The sequence below is a fragment of the Pyrgilauda ruficollis genome, unplaced genomic scaffold (assembly GCF_017590135.1).
Source record: "Pyrgilauda ruficollis isolate IOZ18807 unplaced genomic scaffold, ASM1759013v1 scaffold128, whole genome shotgun sequence".
NCBI classification, from domain to species: domain Eukaryota; kingdom Metazoa; phylum Chordata; class Aves; order Passeriformes; family Passeridae; genus Pyrgilauda; species Pyrgilauda ruficollis.
The window spans coordinates 306,948-332,445 of NW_024511210.1; the positions used below are offsets into that span (position 1 = coordinate 306,948).

The following is a 25,498-nucleotide window of genomic DNA, read 5'->3' on the forward strand; positions in this document are numbered from 1 at the left end:
TAGATAAAAGTTTGTTGAAAGAGAAAACACAGAAGGAGCAATAAAGCTATTTAAAAGCAAAAGGTGTGTCAGCTGAGGCTGCTGACAAGTTTCACTTTCCTGTTAAAGAAAAGCCAGCATTGGAATCCTTGTGTGTGGTTTTCCCATTGAAGTATGAAATGAAAATGGCTGTCCTGATGGATTTTGAGCTGCTTGCACTTGAAGAGGTTCAGATTGGTACACAATGTACGCAAACACCATTACTCCACTGTTAAAATTGATAGTATCCTAAGGCTTTTTTTTTTTCTGATTAATGGGATTTATAAGGGCATGCTTTCTTCTTATTCTAGCCAAGATTTTTATTTTCCTGTTGATGTTCTTACTGTATATAAATCCTTTCTTAACAGCAATTAACAAATCATAGGAAAGGGAATGGTATTGGAAATTCTATAGCAAAAGTAGACAAGAGTGAAGGAAAACAGATGAAACAGGATTAATATATATAGATGAACCAGAGTTAATATATTGATTTTAAGTTGAACCTGAGTAGTTGGTTGACCCATGTACATTTGTATAAATGTCCTTTAGTTTGCCTGTCGTTATAAAATAAGCTATTATAAAAAGAAAATGAGTTTAAAAGGTACTGGCTTTCACAGGAGGAGTATGAGAAGTATGGAATTCGCATTAGAGTCAAATTCCACAGTAGCACTGAACTTCATGAATTGACTCCGTATCATCATAGTGGAGGTGAGAAAACTGTTTCCACTATGTTATACCTGATGGCTCTGCAAGAACTCAACAGATGTCCTTTCAGGGTTGTTGATGAAATAAATCAGGTGAGAATCAACAGTATGGTATTGCTCTTCCTGTGTACAGATGCTTATGACATAGTGGAGAGAACAGACTTTTTTTTTTCTTTTCAGGGAATGGATCCAATGAATGAGAGAAGAGTTTTTGAAATGGTTGTGGAAACTGCTTGTAAAAAAAGAACATCTCAGTACTTCCTCATTACACCAAAGGTGTGTGGCAGAAAATGAAATAGGAAGTTTCAAGTATAGGAGAATGGGATTTGGTGTAATAATACACCAGTAAACACTGTATAACTTACCTGTATTTTACCTATGAAATTTTGATTAAAGAGAGTATTTGTCCATTTTAAGGACAGTCAGGCAAAAATTCAGACAACTTAGACCAAGGCTCATCTCCTCAGAAACCTGCTCTGGATTTGTGGCCCCACTGGAAGTATCATGTGTTAGCCACCAGTGGACAGGGTTACCATTGAAAAGGCTGTAAAAGGTAATGCCTCTAGCTAACACAAAATTCACACTGTAGCAGAGACTAATTTCCAGACAAGTCAGATGATGATACTGGAGTAGGAGCAGGCTAGTGCTGCTGACATCAGAGCTAGAAGAGTCCCACATGATTACTTGAATAGTTTTCCTGTATTAATCTGAGATTTAGAGACTCAGAAAAGAGGAGATTAGTGCGCTGAATGTGACCAGTTCAATTGTACTCTTTGGTCAAAATTAAAAAAAAGGCAGTTGACTTACTAGTCATGCAGTGATGCAGTGCCAAGTCTTTAAATGGGTAAATAGGGTGGCTGTCCACCTGCACCATTAACAGAGACTAATGTTGAGCTTGATCCAAGAAAAATTTAAACAGTAAGTATTACTTGCACACCAGGGAAACAAGCAATCGCTAAGTGTTCTGGTTTTCGTTAAGATGTCACTCCTGTATCTATATACACTGTATTTTAGAAAATCTGGCTGATATGTCCTGTTTCTTCAGTAAATATCAATTGAAGGGTCTGAGTAAGGCCACCTCATAGCTTTTACCTTACTTGAAGGAGATGGAAGGTAATGCTTCTTGTTCCTTTTCATCTTGCAGTGTGCTTGCTTCCATACAGTGTGGTCATTTCCTGACCACATTACTTCTTTGTTGTTCTGTGTTATCTGTTCTGTTGTTTTGTGTTTTCTATTCCCTTTTGTCTTCTTGTGATTCCTCTCCTTATTGAATCAGGTTTTCCATGTGCTCTCCTACTTAGGGAAAGAACAGAATGATTTGGATGTTGCAAGACAGATAGCTCAACTAACTCTAATGCTTCCCAAATTTAAGGAGTTGTAGAAAATTGCTGTCTGGGGTCCAGAGTCTGTGTAAAAATTGAGTCTGTTGTCAAATTACTAAGAATAGAGACAGGGAAAAATTGAGTATGCAGAAAGATCAAAATTAAAATTAAAATCAGGATTTTAGAAGTCTCCAAACTTCAAAAACCAGAAAAGTCAACATCATGGTAAGAGGAAACTCGAGGACTATGTTGCAGCATTATTCAGCAGCAGGAGACAGGGTTATGAAGAGGTGGCTGAAGATATTCTTGGCACCCCTTCCCTCTTCCCCCCACAAGCAGGTGACATGGCAAGTTGCAATGGCTTGTCACAAGAAAATTCAGTGAGAGAGCACATTGTGTAAAGGTTTGGTTGATTGAGAGTGTTTGTATGGGCTGCATTAGAGGATAATTAAAAAGGCTGCACAGGTTGGGCTGAGAAGGCCAGACTCTGCTGTTCATGGCTTACCTGCAGTTCCTGAGCCCCTGCTATATGTCACCACTTACTAGAGAGTCTGACAGTTTGTTGTACTAAGCCAAGCTCCATGTGTGTACCCAGTGCATATAGGAAACACTTTGACTCTTTTTCAGTGTGTTGACACCTCCCCTGGTTGTATTTTTAAGCAAGCTGCAGAGGAAAGGGGTATAAATTAATATGCAGTAAAGTTGATTAGGAATACTGTATTTTGAGTAGTTGTGATTTGCTGTCATAATGAGTAGATGAACTGAATATGTTCTTAGAAGTGAGTTTGAAAATTAGTATTTTAATACAAATCTGGTGAAACAGATTACATTTATTAAACATACAAATAACTTCCATGTTGGGAGTTAATCCTTTTTTTCCTGTAAAGTGAAATTCTAAATAATCTTAAGTTAGGGAAATTTTATCGAAAACAGGATTCATTTCAGTACAAACATAAAATTTGGGAAATTACATCTGGTGTAATGCCTAAATGACTAGGGAGATGGAAGTGACAAGTTGAACATCAGTTGCAGGTAAATTATTCAATGTCGTCCTGAGCACTGCTTATAATCTATGGTTTGCATGTCATCTTTGTCTGTTGGGCTTGTATTTGACGTGATTTGGATTATCATTAGTATCCAACTTTGGCTGTTACACTTCAGAAAAGTAGTACAGGTGCTGAAATTACTCCAGAAGGTAGCAGTGCAACTTCTAAGTAATTTTGACTGCTCTGAGTTTCCACTAATGGAAATTGCTTAACTCAGAGAAGCACAAGAGAGACATAGATTTACTTGGGTATAATTACTGTCTTCTGTCCTGCCCTGGGGAAAAAAAAGGAAAAACATTATTCTGTGCCCACAGAGGAGTGGAGTTATTCTCTGGATACAGCAAAAAAGCAATGAGATCGATGGCTGCAAGAAGGTACGGATTAGATACGAAAATTTTCTTCTAATAAGAATAGTGATGCATGGAAATTGGATGAAGAATGAGTCCCTTTGAGGGGGTTTCTAGGAACAAATACACTTCACTTCTCAGGTTGTAATCCTAGTATAGTGATATTTTTGAGATCTAAGGTTTTTCATAGATCTTACTCAGTTTTTTTCGATAATGGGGAACATCTAGCTATTTTGTCTTTGGTTTCTGTGTTTTTCACCAGCTCCTGCAGAATCTCACTTACAATGACAAGATGACTGTGCTGTTTGTCTACAATGGACCTTTTATGCTGGAGACGTACAAATGGAACATAAAGCAGTTTAAGAGACGGCAACGGCACCTTTCAAGCATGACTGAATCTTAATTCTACAGAAGTATTTTATGTATCTTTATTGAAACATCTGGCTTTCAAGAATTCCGAAATTGTCAAAGAGGAAAACCCTCAAAAAAATGGTAATTGAGAACTTCGGTTCTTAAAACTTATACAAATGTTTGATAGATTTGAAATGCACGGTTTTCTTTCCAAAGTCTTTCATAGTGGTCACTTTCTCCAAATAACCTACTCTTCTCAATTGTAGGTTTAATTTTTTTTTTCTATTCTATGAGTTAATGCAGCATCAGAAGTGCAGGTAGTTTTTCTAGGTTATCCTGGACTTACTCTGTGACTGTTGTGTTTTTAGAGGTTGGGGTTACTTTTTTCCAAAAATTGGAATTTGCTTTTGGTAAATAATTTTACTTTACCACAGATGTAGGTATTATCCCATTTCCCTGTTGAAATGCATTTTTTTAAAATTAATTCAGGTGATCTGTAGAAAAAGAATGGTTTGCAATCATTTGTTTTGTAAAAATAAACCTGAAATTAATATAAATAATACGATTCTATGAATATATTATTGTTGAGTAAATACTTTCTCTCAAAATTAATAAATAAATATAGTAGCATTTCATTTTGTAGTGCTCAAATTATAAGGTTTTTGTAGCAAATCTCTTAGTACGGAGACTAACAGAATTCCAGGTCTTCCTGAAACAGTGAGCCTAGTGAGCTTGCAGAAGTAAAACTAAGCAATATATATCTTCTTGTGTGTTTTTTTTTTCTAAGTAAAACTTCTTACATTTTTGGTGATAGATAAAACAGTGCTGCATATTTGACAAGCAAGTTTAAACCCAGGAGGTTTAAACAAGGGGTCAGCTGCACTGAAGTGATTGTACAGTCAATTGCTTTTCAACACAAAGCCATAAAAATGTTTAATAGAGTGTTTGCCATAACTGTTAAGCATTTGGAAATGCAGGTTACAACAGAATGTTGAAGACCTAAAATAAAGTCCTGATTATTAAGTTAACTATTAAATAAGTAAAATTCAACAATTTGATGTCTGCTTTCACTGGGTGTTTTTCTTAACAGCATCCTGGAAATGACCTTTGCTAGTGAAGCTGGTATTCCAGGCTTTGATATTCATGCATTCAAAATAAAATAACCCACTACAAAATATGAGCTGGCATCCGGGAGGCTTTAGGTGTTAAAGGGGAGGAGGTATTGTAATTGTTCCTTTGAATAGGTAGATGAGCCATCAGTGCAGTAGAGAACCGCGCATTCTTGTTTCTGCAGGCCACTGTTAGTCAGTGGAGTTGTCTGACTGTGAAATGAGTTCCTGGGACAGTTTCTATGGTGATTAGTGTCCCAACATAAATACTTAACAGAAGATACAAAAGTGTGGAAACTCAGGCTGTGATCCAGAGTTAATTTGGGCAGCAGAGTATCCTTGACGTAATTGAGGCTACAGGCCTATCTGTGTCCACTGTATTGAAAGATCTTGGTTTTAGAAGTATTATTCAAAATTTCTGTTATCGGGAAGTTTGTTGCTGTTACTGTTCTTTTTTGTAGCTTATTGCTGTTTGCAGTAAATAGTTCTTATCTCAGCCTGCGACTTGGCCTTTTGTGCCTTCAGTTCTCCTCTCCAGCACACTGCAGAGGGAGGGGAAAATGGAGCAAGAGAGTGGTGTCTGGTTTGAAGAGTCTTGAGAGGGCAGAAATTGGGGAGTACCATTCTTAAACCAGGACAGATTGGCACAGTGTCTGATGGGAGGTGTGTGACAGAAGAGCTACAGCATGGGAAGAAGGGGAGGGGGAACCTTGGCACTCTAGCTTCTCTGTAAATAAGTGAATCAGAATTACTCTCTTCACTTGTGACTCACTAAAACACAGTGTCCAAAATTACTTTTCCTAGGACTTTTTGTTCTGGAAGCACTTCCCCCCCCCATTCCTTGCTAATTAAGAATAAAGCCACGATTAAGTACACTATAGTTTCTGAGAGAAAGGATATGTGGAAGGGAGTTAAAGAAAAATTCTTCACCTGTTCTGCCTAAACATCTGAAAATCCCGACCCTTTCTATGCCATTGCTCCCAGGCTAGGCTTGCCAAAAGCCATGCTTCCAGGAGGCTCTGGAATTGATCCAGTGTCCTTTGCATATTTCCAATAGCTTGGGTGAAGAGCAATTTTTTGTAGCAGGGGCTGATCTAGTAGTTGCTATAACCTCATTTTACTTTGATGCTAACTTCAGCCACTGACAAGGCTGAACTAGTAGGGAGAGGGGAGGTGAGTGCAGAAAGACAATATTTTTAGCCACTGAAAGCTTTTCAGTCTTGACTGTAGCAGTGTGGAAAGCCAGCAGGGAAAGCATGGAAAAATAAGGACCATCAGCAACAGTAGAGACAGAAGTAAGAGAGGTGATAAGCGGCACTAGAGCAGCCTATCAACCTCTCCTGTGGTTCTGCTCTTGCTGATGGTGTAATCCTCTGACACCAATTCCCACCTTTATGCTTTCCACCAAATTCCTCCAGCTTTTCTGCACTAAGCTGCTCCCCAGTTACTCTTGGAAGTAATTTCCCCATTGTCTAGTCTTCATCCTATTGATCTAGGCCAGTGGGGGTTTTTTGACAATTGTACTGGTTTTGGCTGGGATATTTTCTTCATAGAAGTTTGTATGGAGTTATGTTTTGAGTTTGCGCTGTTGGTTACATAGGGATGTTTTTGCTACTCCTGGGGGTGCTTTGCACTGCATGGATGCCTTTCCTGTTTCTCACACTGCCTCGCTAGCACAAGTTTATAAGAAGCTGAGAGGGGACACAGGTGGGACAACTGACCAAAGGGCTATGTCATGCTGTATGACATTGTCCTCAGCAGTAAAAGCTAGGGGAAGAAGGAGGTGTGTTTGGATTAAGTCTTCCGAAGTAACAGCTGTGTGTGGTGGAGCCCTGCTTTTCTGGGGGAATAGCTGAACACCTGCCTGTTGATGGGAAGTAGTGGATGACTTCCTTCTTTTGCCTTGCTTGCGCACCCAGCTTTTGCTTTCCAAATAAACTGGTTTTTATCTCAACCCAGAAGTTTTCTCACTTTTACCATTCTGATTCTCTGACCCATCCCACAGGGGCAGGGTGGGCATGTGGCCCTGAGCTGCCACTCAGGATTAACCCACAACAACAGTGTGTGTTGGTCTCAAAACGTGATGTTGCACCTGTCATTTTTGCACACAGAGCTAAATGAGATCTTGGCAAATATCTTAGCTTGTTGTGTGTTTATAGAAGAGCAAGTCACCTGCTTGCAGACTGACCTCTTTGGAAAGCACAATGATGAGAACATGGCAAGTTAGCCAGAAAGGAATGACAGACTTCTTTGGGGATAAGGAGCCGTGCATAGTAGTGGACAAAGTTGATTTTGCAGGAAGCAAGATGAAGGGAAGGGATGATAACTCAGAAGATGGTGGCAGAATATACCAAGGAGCCATAGAAAAGAACAGAGAGCTGAAGAGTGCACAGGTGACATGTAACATGGATGGGTTCAAAAGAATCTGGATCGCATAATTTAAAGGGGAACGATGTCCAATTCCCCCTTCCCAATTTGTTACCAAAGCTGTAGACTGTGAACATTACACAGCTTGACCTTAACTGCAATCCATTATCAGTTTGGGTCATGTAAACGGTTTTCATGGACAATAAAAGTTTTTTTGGATGGTTGGGTTCTGCAGGTTTTCTGTTGGTTGGTTGGTTCGTTGGTTTGGTGTTTTGGGTTTTTTTTCAGGGTTTTTACTTGTTTTGTTGGTTTTGTTGTTCATTTTCCTGAGGAATTACAAACACACTGTAAATCCAAAGCAGATGATCAGTACAAGGAGTGCAAAGGGACTTTTCAGATACCACCAAGAGTACCAGCCTCACTTTGTCCTCCTGCAGTGAAGCTTAAAGGACTGTTCAGGTGAAAAGCCACTGGTGTTACAGTTTTTTGTGGGCCCCAGCAGCTGAGAATTCTGATTCTACTTTGTGTTTGCTTCTGAGCTGAACTGTACCATCCATGAAGGACTGTCCTGGTCAGAATTTTTGCAGAATTTAAAATACACTTTGCTGTGTAAAATATACTGGCGTTTTCCTAGTGTAACAGTTGCCAGTGTGCATGCAATTCCCTAAGCATCAGTATGTCAGAAATCAGTACGTTCATGAAAAATCCTTGCAGTAGCTTATATTGGGGAGAATCCTTTATTTCAGTTTGAATAAATTTACAGTAAGGCTGTCCCCCTTGAAGTGTTTGTTTAAAAATGATACCCCTAAGAAATATGGCTTATTAGATGTAAGAGTTGAGTGTAGTTTAGCTTCTAGATAAGGCCTGGCTTATTTCATGCAATGCAGAAAAGCAGACCAGCATTGCACAAGCTATAGTAAATGGTTTTCCTTTGTATTTTTTGACAGAGTAGTTATGCATGGGTTTTCATAATGTGCCCTCAAAATGTGCTTTCTGCTGGGAAACCCTGTTCAAAGCCACCAAAGCAGTCATTAACAGCAGAAGAGCCAACATCGCTGTATGTGGTGCTTCTGGGGAGCTCTAATATACCTTAAATCTGTGTCTTCTGAAACTTCTGCTGCTTTCTGGTCCCTGCCCATTAGCCAGAAGAGCAAGAAAAAGCCATTGAGAAAGTCTGAGACTTTTCTGTGCATCTTTGGTTTATTTCTCCTTGAGTTCTGAATTTCAAGAGGGCCTTGTTGGATCTTGTCATAGTGAACTGCCCTTACGTACTCAGTGTCCTGTGTGCTGTGGTTTATACATTCCATTTCCTTTGTACCTTGTGTTTCACTGTGCAGACACGCAGGCATTATGTGGTCTAAGAGGCAGCAGACATTACGAAACAGACACTGATGGGGTTTGATACGAGAAGTGATAGGATGTTTATCAATTATCAGTTGAAGGTCACAAGCCAGTAAAAATACAGCAATAGTTGGAGCAATTTCAAAAATACAAACTGAAAGCAATAGGGACTCTAATTTACCCAAAAGCGTGGATGAGCCAGAAAAATAATGTGTGTAATCATACAGAAATAAGTGTCTGTTAAGGATTAGAACTGATGTCAGTCAAGATCATCTCTTTGAAACAGGAAGATTTCCACAATACCTGTGGAAGTGTTTGAGGAGGTGTTTTTGGGGGTCTGAGAGTTTCTCAGCTGAGGACAGCATGGCAGCGAAAGCCTGGTAGCTGAAAAATTCTTCCCATTGGGAAAGCTTCCTCTCCTTTAAGGGAGTCCCATAAACAGTACTTGAGTAAGTACAGTGTTCTGACAATTGGGCATTTGTATTAAATTACTGCTGAAGAAATTTTTCCAATGTGGCTGAACAGTGTGAGGAGCTCAGTCTGAAAGTTTTGTTTCCAAAACAAGTTATTGAGAAAGTAGAGGTTGTTACAAAGCTCTGATGCATAAATAAAACCTCACAGACTCTTTAGCCTGGAAGAGTGAGTGCTGAACCACATTGTTATAGAGTCCTGTGGAGATCAAAATTATCCAGGTCAACCAGCAGGCAGATTCAGAAAGCCATGCTTCCTTGTAAGCAGCTTTCTGAACCACTCTACAGTCATTTAACTAGACTGTTAAGACATTTTATGGCATGTTTCCTTTCTTTTATCCTTGGCAGAAAGGAAAAATGAAAATACAGAATACCCTTACAACCTTGTAGAAACCATGCTCTCAGAATGAGCAGGTCTGTGTTCAGGGTCACACTTCCCCATGCCAACTGTCAATGCCTCCATGGTGCACCCAAGACTTTGCATGATGTACCCATTCCTAGTCAAAATTTATACCACTCCTGGCAAGACCCCTCTGTACTGCATCTCAGTGGTTGGAATCCTCCTTCTAAAGCCTCCTCTACACTACACAGCTTTTGGTAGCTGTTCAAATTACAGAACTAAAACCAAATATTAAAAGGTTTAAGATAAAGAATGGTAAATTTGTGGAAAGTCTTTTATGATGAGATTGCAAGGGAATGAAGCCAGTGCCACAGCCCTGTCTCTCTTATTCATAAAATCAATGACAAGCTGAAAAAAGAAAACATTATGCGCAGGTTTTTTTATCTGTCCTTTAGCCATCCAACACAAGAAGAGAAAACTCCAACTCAGCATTGAGTAAAATTTGGAAGCTACTTACAAGTTTTGTTCCAGCTGCAGATGGCAATCTTCCACCCATATGTCCCTACCTGCATTGCTGGAAGGTTACATGTTCCCTTGGGTCCAGGGCTCATCTTGCAGTCATATCCAAGCCCTGTGCCCCTGCACCTGGTTAAGTTCCTGTAAGTGGGTGCTTTCAGTAACTGTGATGCCCGTGATTGTGCATGTCGGGGAGCTTTTTGGCACAGGGTACCTTGCCATTCCCTTTCAGAGTCGAGCAGATGCTTTTTATCTCTGTACACCAGTGAACCCTCCAAAGCCATGGAAAGCTCAAGGCAGCAGTGTGTCTGCAGAGTCCACAGTGTGGCTGAAGCCTCATTTTCTACTCAGCAGCTGCACAGAGTGAGGGAGAGCACCACTCTGAGCTCAAAAGCCATGGAGCAGTGGGAGCCAGACTTCTTGGGAGCTGGAGCATGCAGGTGATGGGACACTTTTTCCTGAGTACAAGTTTTGTCTCTGTCTCCCTGCTGTATCGGAAGAAGGAATGCCTGGGAAAACACCCTGGAAAAGTAGAGAAAGACAATCCAAGCTAAATGATGACTAGCAGCACTAAGACCTTTGAAGCTGGTTCACACACTGCTCAAACTATGGATTTCGTAATGTGCAGTTTTTTTTTTTGTTGTGGTCATTCAGGCTGGTTTACATGACCACTGCTTGATTCCAGTTATTCAAGACCATGTTTGGGTTTTTTATTCCTTTTTGCTTTATTTGGACAATATATATATACATATGTACAAAAACACCTATGCCTACTTTTTTTTTTCTTTTCCTTTTTTTACAATTTCATGTGATTTACAAAACAGGACAGCAAAATAACTTATAAAGAATACGAATACTGTACAAAAATAAAACTGATTAAACTATTGGGAGTTTGTATTTTACAGTGTTACAGATCACTGGTTTGTAGAACAGTATTTTTAAGTATGTGTCCAGTCTGGTGTATGCTGGCGTAAGTCCATCTGCAATCTGAAAACAGATCTGTAATGTCAGTCATGAAAAAAGTTCAAGAAGAAGTATGTTATATAGCTATACCTTTAAATCCATGACTTCTCTATACTAATGGACTTTCTTAATCAAGGAGAGGAGCTGTCCTAACTTCAGCGCTATTAAGTACTTCCAAATAGTACAACAAGTACATACAGTATTAGAGAACCTGATTTTCCTTTTCTTTTCCAACACTTGCAACACTATTCAAAACTTAACTTCAAGATGCAAGGATCTAACCTGCAGTTTGTTTTAGGTGTTAAAGCCATTGTTTGCTTTTACTGAAAGAAAAAAAAACAAAAAACAAACCAAATGAACAAAACAGTACAATGATATCCCCAAACCTGGTAATTCCCAATGCATTCTCTTAGCGATTAATGAATCACATTAATCCTGGCTGTCCAATGCTGAAATACAGCATATACTACCATTTAGGAAGGGTTTTTTCAGAAACAGGATCTTGTCGCTGGCAGTGGTGACACATGCCTTGCATGTCCCATTGTCCCATGGACTAAAGTTCCTCTGCCTATTTCAGACTTTGCAGGAACATTTCTTTACATGTGCATTCTACCCCAAATACACATGGATACTATAAAGCTGGCCATTAATCCTGGTAGCTAAGTGACCAAAATGTTTACATACTGATTTAGAAGCTGCTTATCAGCTGTGGCTTCTAGTTGTGGTTGACTGGATGTGAGGATGTCTTGTATTTCACAGGATCGGGCTTTAATTTTCCAAGTGCTGTATTTGTCCCACAAAATGGCAGCAATCCAGACTGCAGGATGGAGACTTGAAATCTAGCTTGATCTTCGGAGAGAAGAACAAAGATGAACAAAGATGCACCTTTGAATCTCATCGGGCTGCTCATGGCCCTGACCCTACTCCACAAGGCAGCATTAACAGTACTAGTAAGCAGAATACTTTCTGTATATCTTGATCAATAAAAACACCAACACTACCAGGTTTTATTATAAAGAACCTATGTCCCTATAACTCAATCTGAATACGAGAAATTAAAGTTTGGTTTCTAAAATAAATGTTTCAAAAAGCTGAAACGGAGGTAGAAAGTGTGCTTGGTTTCCTGATGTCTTCACTGAAGAAAACACATCCCTTTTTATTCCATAGACTGTTCAATATCCCCAATGCTTTAAAAGAAGTTCTCTTCACATAGACGAAATCTATCATGAACTCTACACAGGTAAAAACACAGTATGCGAACTGATTTCTAATGCTGAAAGCCATATACAACTGTAGAGGAAAACACTCTACTCTCCACGTTAATTTTTTATGTTTGTTTCTAGGAAGCAAGCTTTTTATCAGATAAAACAATAAGATACTGTAATTGCAGGTGTGCTAACAAGATCTTTTATATACAAAATTTTACAAGATGACCTAAATTCATCTGCAGTGGAGACACTTTGGGTTTCAGTGTAAGTACTCACAAAATTAATTTGGCCCTAAGTCTCTAGTAGGGCTGCACCTCCCCTTCCTCTTCTGGAGGAAGGGGTAAAAACCAAACAGAAGAACATTTCTGGAAAAAATAATGTGTAAACAGATTCTCCCCCATTATGCAGCTGGGGAGGGGAAAAAATATATCACTGATAACCTCTTAAATTTCACGCTTTTAACATAAAAATATTTGAAATATTCACTAATGATCACATCTAGAAGTTTTCATTCAGTGGTCTTTCTGCTCCTTTTAAAGATAAAAAAAATAGCTTTAAAATAAAAGTTAACATTGCTTTTATCACCATTTGATGTGCCATGCATGACACAGGTACAAAGTACTAAGAGAAGCTTATGTTCTAAAGGAGTATTGCAGGACACCTTCTGTATTTCAAATTAGCGTGTGGTATTCCCCCATACTCCAGAGAAAGAGCAATCAAGAGATACAGGAGCCCTTCCGAAGTGCTCCTTACAGTAATTTTAGGTGTTTCCGTTATCAGAGTGCTCTTAAGAAAAGGTCTACTCTCTCCATAAGCACACACAATTCCCATAGGACTCCAAGGGAGTTAGGCCATGGTATGAAGAGAATAAATCTTTAAGGCAAGTGTAGGAAGAGAAAAAGCCTTTAAAACAGCAGCAGTTTGTAAAGGTGGTAGCTGCTTTGTGCACCCGTTCAAACAAACCACAGCAGAATAAAGCACTGTTAGTGGCATTTCTGTAGTACAGTACTATATTACTGACAAGTAAAGTATGGGATCATATGAGAGACATATGCTTCAGCTCCCACATGCCCGCCACATTATCGAGGCTGAGCTGAATTTTTCCAGGTAAGTGAGTAACAGAGCTAAATACACACACAGTCAGAAAATTACTGAGCTCTTTATGGGGATTTTTTTGCTTTAAGTATTTTCTTGAACCATACATGTTTTTACTGGAAAAGTCCAGCTGATATTCAAAAGTATAGTTAATACAAAGAAAAGTTAAAAATACCTATTTACTTTAATGGGCCTTATTGAGTATAAATTCACCTTATCTCACTATATCAGTCAGATACTATTGGTAACATATGTACTGTTTCTCTTAATAGTCTCTTTAAGTGCAGGATCGCAGAAGATACACAGAAGTAAACCCACTTCTACAATGTGCTATGGAGTTTTTATCTGAGTTATTTACGTGACTCGGAAAGTGTTTTTACTCGACAGACTCTAAATACAAGCAGCATTACACTGTTCAACAAAACATGTTCATGACACAGCAATCACAAAGACTTTGGGGTCATGCTACTGTGGTGGCACAGGCCAGACCGCCCAGTCACATGTATGTACACCAGTATCAACACATTACATTGGAAGAGGTGGTTCTCCCTGGCTGCCCCTTCCCTCCTCTCACCCCACAGTCCACTTGTTCCAGACTGTTCTCAGGGCAGAGCCAGGAGGTGGAAGATGGGGAGGGGGATACTGAGTACGTGTTTTTTTAATGCCGGCTACATGTGCTTTTGGACAGCAAGGGTGACCGGCACCGCAGTGGATGCTCGTGTTCTGGCACCACTGCCTGCACCCTCGCCACAGCCTGCCTCTTCTCCACTCCTTACCCAGGGCCAGCCCTGCCTTCACAAGGAGCTGCTGGAGCTGGACTTTTTGGATCGCTTGATCATGCTGGGGTGGAATTCGGTGTGGCGGCGGGCGTGCTTGGTCAGGTGGTCGCTCCGCATGAAGCGCTTCTCGCAGAGCGGGCAGCGGAACTGCTTCTCGCCGGTGTGGGTTCGGTAGTGCCGTGTCAGCTCGTCAGAGCGGGAGAACTTCTTAAGGCAGTCGGGCCACGTGCAGGGGAATGGTCGCTCACCTGTGGGGAAGAAAGGATGGCGAGAGATTATGGGGGGCAGGGGTAATTAATGCAGATCGGCACATGCTGCTGAGGGAAAAAAGCTGCTTTTGTTTCCTGCCATGGTGCCAGCGGAGTTGTTGATAACTCACTTCATCAGGTTTCACTCTCACCTCCAGTAGAAGCCAAAAACCCCTCCAAACACATGAAACTCACATTCTAGTGCAGAACCTTACACGACCTGACGACTGTCAAAACAAGAGATGAGCTCTGCCGTTGCCTGTATGTTTTTCATATTGTTCTCACTACAGTAGCTTGGGAAAGGTGTGCCAGAATTATTTCTCTGACACTTCCATTCTACTGAATTATTTGTAACAGTTAGAAAATGATGCAAAAAAAAAAACCCCTTTAGCTAGGACAAGTCTTTCCAGCCCAGGAAGAACTGAGTGGGGAGGCATCGGGAAGAACAGTGAAGCCTCAGGGCTGCAAACATGTAGGGCAAAACTGCTGCACCTGCAGAGGGAAATTCCCATGCTCCCCTTTCAGCCCTTCCTCTAGAAAACCAAGGTGTTCCAGCAAGTATCAATCTTTAGCTGGTTTGAAGACAGGAAAAACACCTCATCATTCACATTCTATTGGAATAAATGTTTACTATAATGATGAAAAACAAACCCAAGCACCTTAACCTAAATGACACTGCAACTTTGCTTTTACAAAACAAGGGTGCAAGGATTGAACAGCACTCCATGTCATCTTCCTGGCACTCCACGACCCTACTGTTCACCTCTCTGGGTTGCACAGGCTTTGCCTTCAGGCACAAACACAGTACCTCCAAAGCAGCAAGGCTGACCCTAGTACACAGCACATATGGAAACTGAAGGTGTTGAAGTTCACATAAAAGATTTCTACCATGCACTGGTGCAGGTTTCATCCATTAATGTACTTTCTTCAGAGTCTCCTGAAGGGAATATAAATGGCAGCTCTATGACAGCTATTTATAGACAACCATGAAATATAAAAACTATCCCAGGGGTTTTCCAGCTTGGAAGAGCTGGAAAGGAACTCAGGAACTCCAGTATGTCTTAGTACTATGAGGTCTGGCACAACAGGTGAGCACACTTTACATTCAAAGATCAACAAAAAAGGAGTGATTTACAAAGTGGGTCCTGGAGTTCTCCCCAGATACAACAGCAGAGACAAAAAGCTACGACTTGAATGAACAACCCTGAAGCCAGGAGGAGAACGGTCAGTACAAAGTATGGTAGAGTTGCAGGGAGGGACTCACTCATGGCATCCAAAAGGCCAAAGGAGGATAAGCACAGGCCAGGTAAGCTCACGTGCAGTTACCAGAGGCCCTGAAAGCCATAGTAAGCTTCCCTGAATAATGCTTCACTGTTTGGGCTCCTAGTTATTTGTGCTCCTTTACAGGCAGCTGCCCTATTCCAGACCAACCAGTGTGCCATGGAGCTGAGCTGGATGAGTGGGACTGCCTAAGTCACAGCACAGCCCTGTGGCTGCTGCCCCTGTGCTTGCCTCCTTCACCTCTGCCATGCTGGTTCTCAGTCAGGGGAGAAGGCTGGAGCACAGGATGTCAAGCCGGCTGCTAGCCCAAGCCTGCTGGAGGCAGAGCTGCCAGCCATCATGAGCCAGGGCTATTTTGTTTGTTATAAACTGATTTTTTGGCTCCCTAATGCATGCTTTTAGGCATAGTTGGAAGACCTTCTGAACAACCACCGCCTGTATAAAACAAATTAATTAAAACAGTATGTAGGGTCATGTGTGCATGAATGCCATGGCCACAGCTACACTGTGGAGCAGCACCAGGAGCTGTATAGGGGCCTCACAACACCACCCTTGCCCAGTGCCAGCCCTTAGCATCTGAGGCAAGCATTTCACTTGTGCTGCTCTTTTGCAATCTATCTCAAGGTTTCTGTCACAGCTCCTGGAAGCAGGTGGTAGTGGGAGGTGCAGAACGGCTTTCTTGCCCCCCGGGAGTGTGGGAGGAGTGCTATACATCTTGCACGTGTAGAGCCATCTAGTATATGCCTCTGTGTCAGGTCCCAGAGCACTGGGAGCAACTGAGGCATCCTGCCTCATCTCTGGAAATCACATTTCCAACCCTCTATCTCAGAACAGCTCTTCAGTCTGCCCAACTGTAAACACGGAGGTAAAGTGCCTAGGCTGGATAACAAGCATCAGTCTTTGGGGAGCAGCACCTGTATTTTAGGCATGGTAGTATCCAACCTGAGTGTCTAAAAGTAGTGTTTAAGATCTGGCCTCAAGCAGCCCTTAAGAAACTGAACTCCTCCCTCATGCACTCCTGGAATTTCATCTGGGAAGATAAAATGAGGCCCTGCTTCTGGAATTCCGTCTGACACATGACAATAGCAGCATGACTTCCATCACTGCTACCCCACACATCCATTGCACATGCCAGGGGAAAGCACTCTAAGGTTATGCAGTGTAACCACAAAGCTTTAGGGAAAGGCAAGGCTTGCTCAGGATCACATGAGCATCACCTCACCTGCTGTGCCTTTGGTACTGTACTCTGCAGGGAATCAACCCTGGGCCTGGCTGGAGGAGGATAAAAAGGCTGTGGGAGCCTGGGTGCAGAGACACCTTGCTACCAACAGGAAAGCTGCTGTGCATGAGGATGGGGACAGAGCAGAGATTGCAGCCCAAGATGGGTGACCACGCTCCCTTGGAGGCACCTGGATGTCACCAGCACGGACCCCCATCCACCACAGAGCTCCCAAGCACAGTAGTAAAGAATGACTTCATCACCTCAGCAATACCTGCAGAAGCTGTCACAGCCACTTTGGAAGTGCCCATATGAAAGTAGGCACAATCCCTGAGACCTGGATGCATTAATCTCCATGTTTCTCAGAGCAGAGACAAGGGGGAGGGAGGCTTTTCCAGATCCTGAGGGGTCATCTCCGAGCCTGAGAATTCACTGCTCCCCTTGGTCACAAAGCTGTAAGGGATGACACTAGCCCACAGAGATGGTACCTCAGTGGCAGCCCCAGTAGGTGCAAGGCAGGCGCGGAGTGTGTCTGGGAAGCACTTAAAGCAAGGCAGAGATGGCTGATGGCATGTGATAGCCGTCCACTCTACAACGATGGTAGTTTTATCTGCTGTACTTGACATGCTGTCTTTTTGCAGCAGCAGAGATGTGGAAGAGCCCTCTGAGAAAACAAGACTTGCAGCTCACATGCTTGCTGGGCAGGCAGTGGCCTAGAGAGCTGCAGTGCAAGCTAGTGCTGCCTCCATCTGGAGATATGGATTTCTGTGTCAGCTCAGGCAAGGCATCTATTTTCCTTAGGATTTTTCTCCCTTAGTTTTAGGGGTAGTAATTCTAAAGCTTGAAACAGCAGAATGAAGCATCAATATGCAGTGCTGTTATACACTGTTTTCCTTAGTGGCTGTATGCTACTGACTTTTTACATTATGCCTCTGATGGGATTTTCCATCAAGAGATGAAGGAAAGGTCAATGGTACATCATGATAATTTGAAACTATGTGTGATTGGATCCTAACACAACAGGCACAAGATGCAAACAATTTTCTTTAAAAAATAAGATGAATATGTGTATACACATATATCCAGAGCAGCGCAAGAAGTAAAAAGTGAGTGAAAAACTGAGTTGTAGGTAATAGAACAGATGCATGCATCTGCAGACTCCCATTCCTTGTGCTGTGTGGCACCAGGAATAGAGAGACAGTTTATTCTCAGTATAAGTTAACAGTGGTGCTTCACAGGTCTTCTCTACTGTCTAAAGAACTCCTGCAACCCTGACTTACTTTAAATCCCATACGGATGTAAAGGCCTCTGCAGATCCTTTTAATCTTAGCCCTCTTGCTACACTTGCCATTTTCAACTTGTTCCTTCTCCCCATCCTCTACAACAAATGTTTAGTTTGCTCTTTCTGGGCAAGTTTAAACTCTATATCCAAGCTAGTTTGTATGACCTGAGGCAGGTCCACTTCATTTTATTCTGAATAGATTTTTTTCCCTACCCTGGGACATTTCAGATTTTCCCACAGTGCAGTCTTACACAGATAGGGTTTCTGAAAAAAGAACACAAGAGTGGGCGTTAGCAGGCTCATTAACATAAGTACAGGTAGTAGTGGTATCCCGATTAGTCATCTGCCTCCTCACCAAAAAACACTGCTTTATGCAGGGATGACTGAGATTAGGAGCTGCAGTTCATGGTGGCTTTAACACACAGAATATCTGCTATCTGTCTCAGGTATATCTCACTTTTTCCCCCAGTAATTTGCCCCACACACCCTGAATGAGCAATTTCCTATGGGACACCGGACTTTGACAGAGTGTCCACATGCCAAATATTCTGGTGAAGACAGATCTTCTGGGCAGACAGATTGGAGGCCTTTCAAGCAGGTTTTTTCCTCTTCTGAGATATTCCAAAATCAGATCATTAAAACACATAGCAACCAGGTACAGACACTGGTGCAGAGATCAGCAGTGAGGATGTCTGGGACCATATGCCGAAACCAACACTTTCTGGAACACCTAAGCCACGGTCATCCAAGCAGACAACAGACCAAAAAGATGGGATAGGCGACAAATGGATGGGTTCTAGCAAGGGTTTTATTCTGCCAGGACTCAAACACAACAGGTCGGTTCAAGTATTAAAAAGCTGCTTTCAGCAAGAATTTAGGGTGTTCTGACATTCTTAAAACTACCACTCAGTAGCTGCTTGGACATAGAGGTATTTTGAGTCTCTTTCAGAAGTCCACATGCAAAACCACCGGCTACAACCTGCTGCTGCCCAGTCTAAAATCCAGGAAAACTGTCTTGCTGTTATCCCACTGTGATGCAGTATCAGATGCAAGAGATGCCCTTTCAGCTTCTCTGTCAGAGCACAAACCTCGACTGTGTTACACAAGGCTTTCTCTGGGGGACTGTGCCTCCGTACACATAAATGCAGACAGAGAGATCAGTCAGGTAAGCTACTTGTGAGAGGAAAGATCTTTCCAAACCCCACCAGAAAGTTAAATCTATGCTTTTGTAGCTAAGACAAGAGCCCCCATTCACGGATATTGAGACAAGTTCCTAACTCTTCTCCTTTCCCAGCTTATATTCATATGAACTTCCTCCATTTTGCAGTAATACTTGAATAATAACAACAATGGAGAGACACCAACTCCTAGCCTGGTGCTTAGTGCACTTACCTGGGAACAAAGGACATTGGGTTTAAGCTCCTGTCCTGTACGAATAATCAAATTTCCATGCTAAAATGAAACAGCTTTGACAGGGAAAGGAGGAATCCAATTTCACATGCATTCAGAAAGATAACGTAACTTTTGGTATTTCACTCTGAATTTATTAGCCAGTGTTTCAACAGACCTTTCCCTCAAGTTTAAGGTATTTATGGAGTGCTCTCAGGCTGTGTACATTAATCATAACCTGAATACAGATGGTGAATTAGACTACCACAAGTGAACAGTGTCTGAGGTATTCTTTGCCATCACTCCCTCAGACCCTGAGACAGGGCATACCATTTACATAAAATGGAATACAACAGACCCTGTTTCCTTACTCTTAAATTAGCCCTTTCCTACTCTTCCAGCTGTAGGCTTGGAAGCTGTTCAAGGCCAGAAGCACAGGGGCAGTAGCCTGGTGCACAACAACACAGCCAACAAAGAGGAAAAAAGGAGTTCCTGCAGCAATCCTAACAGCTGGTGCTGCAATAAACACAAGAGCAGTGACACCCACCACACGGTCTCCAGTGCCACAGCACAAACACTGTCCAGAACTCGGTAAAGCTGCAACTTCAATACATCCATCTGGAAGCAGGAGCTGTGCTCTTATGGATAATGCCTGCTCACTGCTTCTGTCCTACATGTGAACTATGTCATGCTGACTCAATTGATTAAGTTTTCTTGAGTGCTTTCCCACAACTGGCACATACACCTGCTTAAAATCTTAATTTTTTATCAAAAAAACGACAACTGGGAATTAGACAATTTTGAACCTAATCTTGAGGATTTCTGCCTACCTTATTCAGCTGGCAAGGCTCCCAGTCAGGATCATCAGGTTTCTCCCAAACCTGGAAACATGCCCATTAGAACTCCAGCAATTTGTGCATTTTCATTAACCATGGTATTTCGCATGGCAATCTGAATTTAACAAAAAATGTGTTGTCAGCTCCACTTTTTCCTCTTCGGTCCTATTATAAAGAATCTGGGTAAGTGACATGGCATGAGCTGGATAGGAGGGTCTTAAAATGCTAAATTTCAGATTATGCTCAAACAAAATTACTGAGAAAGATCTCAGCGAGCAGAGGACAGTCAACATACCAGCATCTGTACAGCCTGTTGAGTGAGATAATCTAGAACACAAATAACAAAGCAACACAGTTCAAACCAAAATGACACAGGGGCTGGTCCAACACCAAGATATCTGGGCAGCAGCAAAAGGCAGCTGTAGCGCCTTTTCTTACTCTCTACCAGAAATGCACCTCCACTTCCCTGTGCAGACTGTTAGCCTGTGGCTCCACTCCTCTGCCTAATCCCTGCTTCCAAGCACTGGTGAGAGCCAAATGCTGGGAGCACTTAAGAGTGCATCAGCTGCCTGGTGTAACAAAACTCTTGGCATTGTCTGGATCCAGTTTACATCATGATACAGTTGGTTGAAAAGCCTAGCTGAAGAAGGAGAACTTTTCCCACATCTGGATTTTGAGCACCCTAACTCTTAATTAAGGGCATCCCATCAATCCTCAGCCTCCCCAGGCAAGTAAACACCTGCAAGTCCAGTAGGTGGAAGCTACTTTTATGGTACCTTCCTGGTCAGGAAGGAGGGACAGAGAAGACCTGGTCTCAGTGGTCATGTGCCCTTTAACTGGATTATATTCACACCATCACAGCAAACATGAATTTTGTACAGCTTGTTTCTCCTGCCAGTTTCTCTCCCTGCCCTTTGCCTTGCACTCTCTGGCCAGGCCTCCTGACTGAGATTGCTTGTTTGTTCTCGTATGCCTTCATTCTCCCTGGAAACCCTCTGGCCCGCACACCCCCTGCTCCATCTTTGAGGCTAATAATAACACTACATACCTACACCTGTCACCTGTACACCTGTAACCCTACATCTGTCATAGCCAAACCTCTAAACCCACCTATTTAGAGAATTTCTGTTTCTTCTTCGTTTTGAAGGTAACTCTCTGCTTATCTGCTGTTGCTTGTCTTTTTCTTGTTCAGATGGATCCTTCACCTTTTCCCAACCTCTGTACCACTTCCAGGGCTTGGATCTCACCCAAGCCTAGCAGCACAAGCAAGGGGACTGTTTGCACAAGCAGGATATGCAGTGCCATCTGCTGATCTTTTTCTGTAAGAATCAACTCAAAAGACAACTTCTCATGGATGGCTAATTTGGGCCTTCTGGAAATTGAACTAGAATTAGCATCAAAGGCCCAATCTTCAAGCAAACAATTATACAGACATTTTTAGTATCTGAAATACAGAACCTTTGAAACAACAAATTTAAAGAATGGTTAATAAGATGCAGACCTCTAACCTCTGAGCACCAAGTTTTTGCCTTCTACCTTTCTACCTCGATTTGGTATTTTGTTTCTTGCTTTGCATTAGGCTACCAAAGATGAACTGGTGAGTTTTCAGATTCCCAACCACTACACAAAAAGAGAAGGATCCAGAGCTTCCCAACTCGCTTGGTTAGGATTCATGAATAAAGAGAACTGTGAGTACACACAAGTCCATGGATGTGAACAGAAATCCTTAAGCCATTTTCCAAAATAGAAATACTGGGATAAAATATTAAAAAATTAATACCAGGAAGCTTCAACTGGTGGCTGTGCACCTACTTCCACTAAAGGCTACACTGCATCAAGAAACCTAGCTGGTGGCCTGGTGAAAAATGGCAGATAGATGAGAGACATCATTTGAAAGAAAGGAAATAAAACAGTACTAAGGAGAGCCCATTAATGCTCTGCAATGTACAGTTATGAATAACTCCAGAGGTCCCATTGAATCCCACTGTTGCTAAGGAATTGTTGTCATCTATAAAAATAATTAACATTATCAGTATCATTTAGCATTTCAGTTAGCTACAATTAACTTCACATTAGGAAGCTCTGAAAGTTCATTACTCCTGGATGTCTGCATCCACAAATCACACAAATCACACAAAACTACCATGACAGTACATCAGTGTTTCTGAGTCAAATGCCTCATACTTGGAGCTAAGGCCACCCACTTGGGAGAAGCACATGCTGAACCTCATACCACTTCAGCACTACTTATTATAACACTACTGCTTACAGCAGGCTGTGTGGGTTGTACAGTACATTAATTTACATGTCATCACACAGAATGCTATCTCAGCCAACATCTATTCTGGTTCTCTTATCAGGGTGGATATTTGAGCGTGGGGTAGTAAATGGAAATGATACTAACGTTTTCTTTGTCACTTATGAGACAACATTTTGGAGAGCCCCAGTTACACTCAGCCTCCAAAAGAGCATCTGAGCTGCAGTCTCTGAGCTGGTAACACAACAACCCTTGGCAATGGTCATGGGGTCAGCATAGGGTCACCACTGAGGATGCCGCACCTCACGTCCTCCTTTCTTTCCCAGCTCAGAGAGAAAGTCTAACCGCAGAGCTCTTCGCTGAGCCATATCCAGTAATCCTACCCCCTTCTCTCTAGCCTCTTGATGTAAGCTCCCAGCAGATCTGCCAGCAGGGCACCGGTCGGCACCGAGCCCCGAGCCTCTCCCTCTGCAGTGCACGCACACCCAGGCACACCGGTGAACTGGAGCAACGGAAGCTGAGCTGGAGCTCAGATGTGGCAATATCCTACCCAACCCATATTAAATTCTACAGCAATGCCAAGGAATGGTACGTTCCTTGGGTGATCAACTCACTTTGTATTACACTGCTAACCATCACCACCAACAGACCCCAAAAGGTACCATCATTGACAGAACTGATGTAAAGCCCATGAAATGTCTTGGCAGTGTTTGTCTCTTTTTATTCTCTGCTTTCTGTTCCTGAACACAACCCTCTAATTCAGAACATTTTTAAAGTAGCCTTTTGTACTCCACTGTGATCCCAAGAGCAATTCAGACCTATAAAGGTTTTTATTCAATCACTTGCATTGAAGGTCTAAAAACAAACAAAGAAACAAACAAAAACCACGAAAACCAACAAACGAACAGAGAAGTCTGCTGCTGCTGTCCCCTTGGGGCTCGGCTGCCGCAGATATGTTTTATCTCCAGGTTTCCATGTTGCCACACCCTCCGAGGCGCCCGGGCGAGGGCCGGGAATGGGAGCACACAGCTTGATGAATGAAGCCCTTGTGGAACGCGTCAAAGCTGGATCACGGTAACCGACAGTGCGAGGCGCTGCCGCCGGGAAGAGCGGGGTCGGGCCTCCGTGTAGGGCGCCCCAATGCCCCGGGCCGGGGCGCAGTGCGGGCCGGCGCCGGGCGGCTCGGGGAGCAGCGGGCGGTGCTCTGCTCCACCGCCAGCTCAGCTCCAGCGCCTGACACGGCTCCACTGACGCGCTCCCCATCCGAGTTCGCCCATCCAGCCCGCCGGAGGGGGGTGTGTCCGCAAGCCCCAGAGGTGCACCTCACCCAGGTTCAGGGAGACGCCGCCACCGCCCCCTTCCTAGCCGAGCCGAGCCGAGCCGAGCCGGCAGCCCCGCCAGCCCCTGCTCCGGCGCCATGGCCCCGCGGCATCCACTGCCCGCAGCCGAGCAGAGCTCACCGCCAACTCTGCGGCCCAGGCCGCGGGTTCCGACGGCGGGAGCACCGAGAGGGGCGCGGGCGCGGATGGCGCTGCCCCCGCCTCCCTTGAGGAACGGACTCCGAGTTCTGACCCGGTGCAGCCGGGTTCGCCTACAGCGCCAGGGAACCCGAATCCCGCCGGCCCTGTGCTTCCCTCACCGACGCCCCGAGCGAACTCGGCGGCCCCCGCCGCCATCCTCCCCTCCCAGCAGCGCCGGACACGCCAAGTTCGCCCCGCCACCCCGCATCTGCCGCCGGGGTCCGGGCCGGTTCCCGGCCGGCGCAGGTGGGCGGCGGGCAGGGCGCGGCGCGAGGCGCTGCCGCAGCCCCGCCCGGGGCAGCCGCCAGCTCCCTCCGGACACGGGGCGCCGAAGAGAGCCGGGGGAAAGAAGGGGAGCGTGAAGGAGTGGGAAGCAGGAGCCAGCCCCGGAGCTAGAGCGGCGCGGCAGGGCGGCGGGGGCGCGCGGGGATGCCGGGCGCGCCGCTGGCCGGGTTCACCCGAGGACAAGCGCTCGCTCCCGCCCCCTTCCCTCCGCCACCGCTGACCTGTGTGCACCCGGTAGTGCGCCTTGAGGTGGGAAGACTTGCCGTAGACCTTGCCGCAGCCGCTGTAGGGGCACTTGTGCCGCTTCTCGGCCGCCAGCTTCCCCTTAGGGGCGGCCCCGGCGGCGCGCAGGCGGGGGGGCGGCCCCGGCGGGGGGCTGCGGGGCGGGCTGGAACCCTGCTCGGTGGCCGCGTCGCTGTCGGAGCCCGCGTCCTCGTCGGGGCTCTCCACGCTGTCACTGCAGACGGAGGGGGCGGGCAGCGGCCGGTACTTGTTCAGCTCCAGCAGGCTCTTGGCGATGGCCAGCAGGGCGCAGTAGTCCTTCCAGGCGTCGCGGGGGTCGCGCAGCTCCCGGGCCGCCTCCCCCTCGCCCGGCACCTTCAGCCGCGCCGCCTCGGGCACGGCGGAGCGGTTGGAGATGGAGACCAGGCACTGCGCCGCTACGAAGTCCACGTACGCGACGGCCGACATGGTGCGGCCGCGCCCCGACGACAAGTGGGGCTCCGTCCACCCTCACTGCTCGTCCGCCGGGCCGACCGCGCCGCCGCCAGCCATGGCCCGCCCGCGGCGCGGGAAAGAGCGGGGCGGAGGAGGAAGGGGGCGTGGGGGGCGAATAAATAGCGGGGCGCCGGGCAGGTCCTTCACCGCCGCCCCCCGGGGGCGGCGCGCAGTCGGCGAGGGGGGAGCGCCGCCCGCGCGGCCGGCCCGAGTCCGGCGCAGGGGCCGGGGGAGAGGATGCCGCCCGCCCCGCGCCCCGCGTGCTCCTGCCCGGGGGCGGCCGCGCCGGGGCCCATCACGTCAGGCGCGGAGCCCCTCCCGCCCCGGCCGGTCCGCGGGCAGGGCCGGCCGGCTGTGTTTACTTTCTCCCCCCGCCACTCACGGCGCCCCTTTTCTAGGGGGGGCGTGTCCGCCGGGCGGCCTCCCCGCCAATCGCCGCGCTCCCTCCCCAGGCCGCGTGCTACTCCGGGCGCCCCGCCGCGACCGCT

General features: G+C 44.8%; 2 protein-coding genes across 6 annotated transcripts in view; one reads left to right on the forward strand and one right to left on the reverse strand.

The window, feature by feature from the left end:
• Window positions 1-7,760, forward strand: part of SMC5 (structural maintenance of chromosomes 5) — a 43,149-nt gene extending 35,389 nt beyond the window's left edge. For 2 of the 3 annotated variants that reach the window (XM_041458440.1, XM_041458442.1), the window contains 2 exons: window positions 636-998; window positions 3,700-7,760. In XM_041458440.1, coding sequence (XP_041314374.1) covers window positions 636-998; window positions 3,700-3,840 — 504 coding nt within the window. In that variant the 3' untranslated portion in view covers window positions 3,841-7,760. The remainder of the gene's footprint in view (window positions 1-635; window positions 999-3,699) is intronic. The other variant, XM_041458441.1, reaches the window with a different exon arrangement.
• A 906-nt stretch (window positions 7,761-8,666) lies between these two features.
• On the reverse strand, window positions 8,667-25,390 carry KLF9 (Kruppel like factor 9). 3 transcript variants are annotated; one of them, XR_005954387.1, is made up of 3 exons: window positions 24,515-25,389; window positions 11,579-14,224; window positions 8,667-10,453 (listed from the first exon to the last, which is right to left on the reverse strand). XR_005954387.1 is itself a non-coding variant. In XM_041458444.1 (3 exons), exons 1-2 carry the CDS (start codon window positions 24,981-24,983, stop codon window positions 13,992-13,994), a joined length of 702 nt encoding a protein of 233 aa, XP_041314378.1. In that variant the 5' UTR covers window positions 24,984-25,390; the 3' UTR covers window positions 8,667-10,453; window positions 13,974-13,991. The 3 variants fall into 3 exon arrangements, 2 of the variants coding, with proteins under 2 accessions (XP_041314378.1, XP_041314377.1); XM_041458444.1 differs by having other exon boundaries at window positions 13,974-14,224; window positions 24,515-25,390; XM_041458443.1 differs by lacking the exon at window positions 8,667-10,453 and having other exon boundaries at window positions 10,632-11,743; window positions 13,974-14,224; window positions 24,515-25,390.
• Between the last annotated feature and the right edge of the window lie 108 nt (window positions 25,391-25,498).

Coding starts and splice junctions, on each gene's coding strand:
- KLF9 (XM_041458444.1), bottom strand. CDS start 24,983: ATGTCGGCCGTCGCGTACGTGGACTTCGTAGCGGCGCAGTGCCTGGTC. Junction 14,225..24,514: donor GCACTACCGGGTGCACACAG/GTCAGCGGTGGC, acceptor TCTTCCCCACAG/GTGAGCGACCATTCCCCTGC.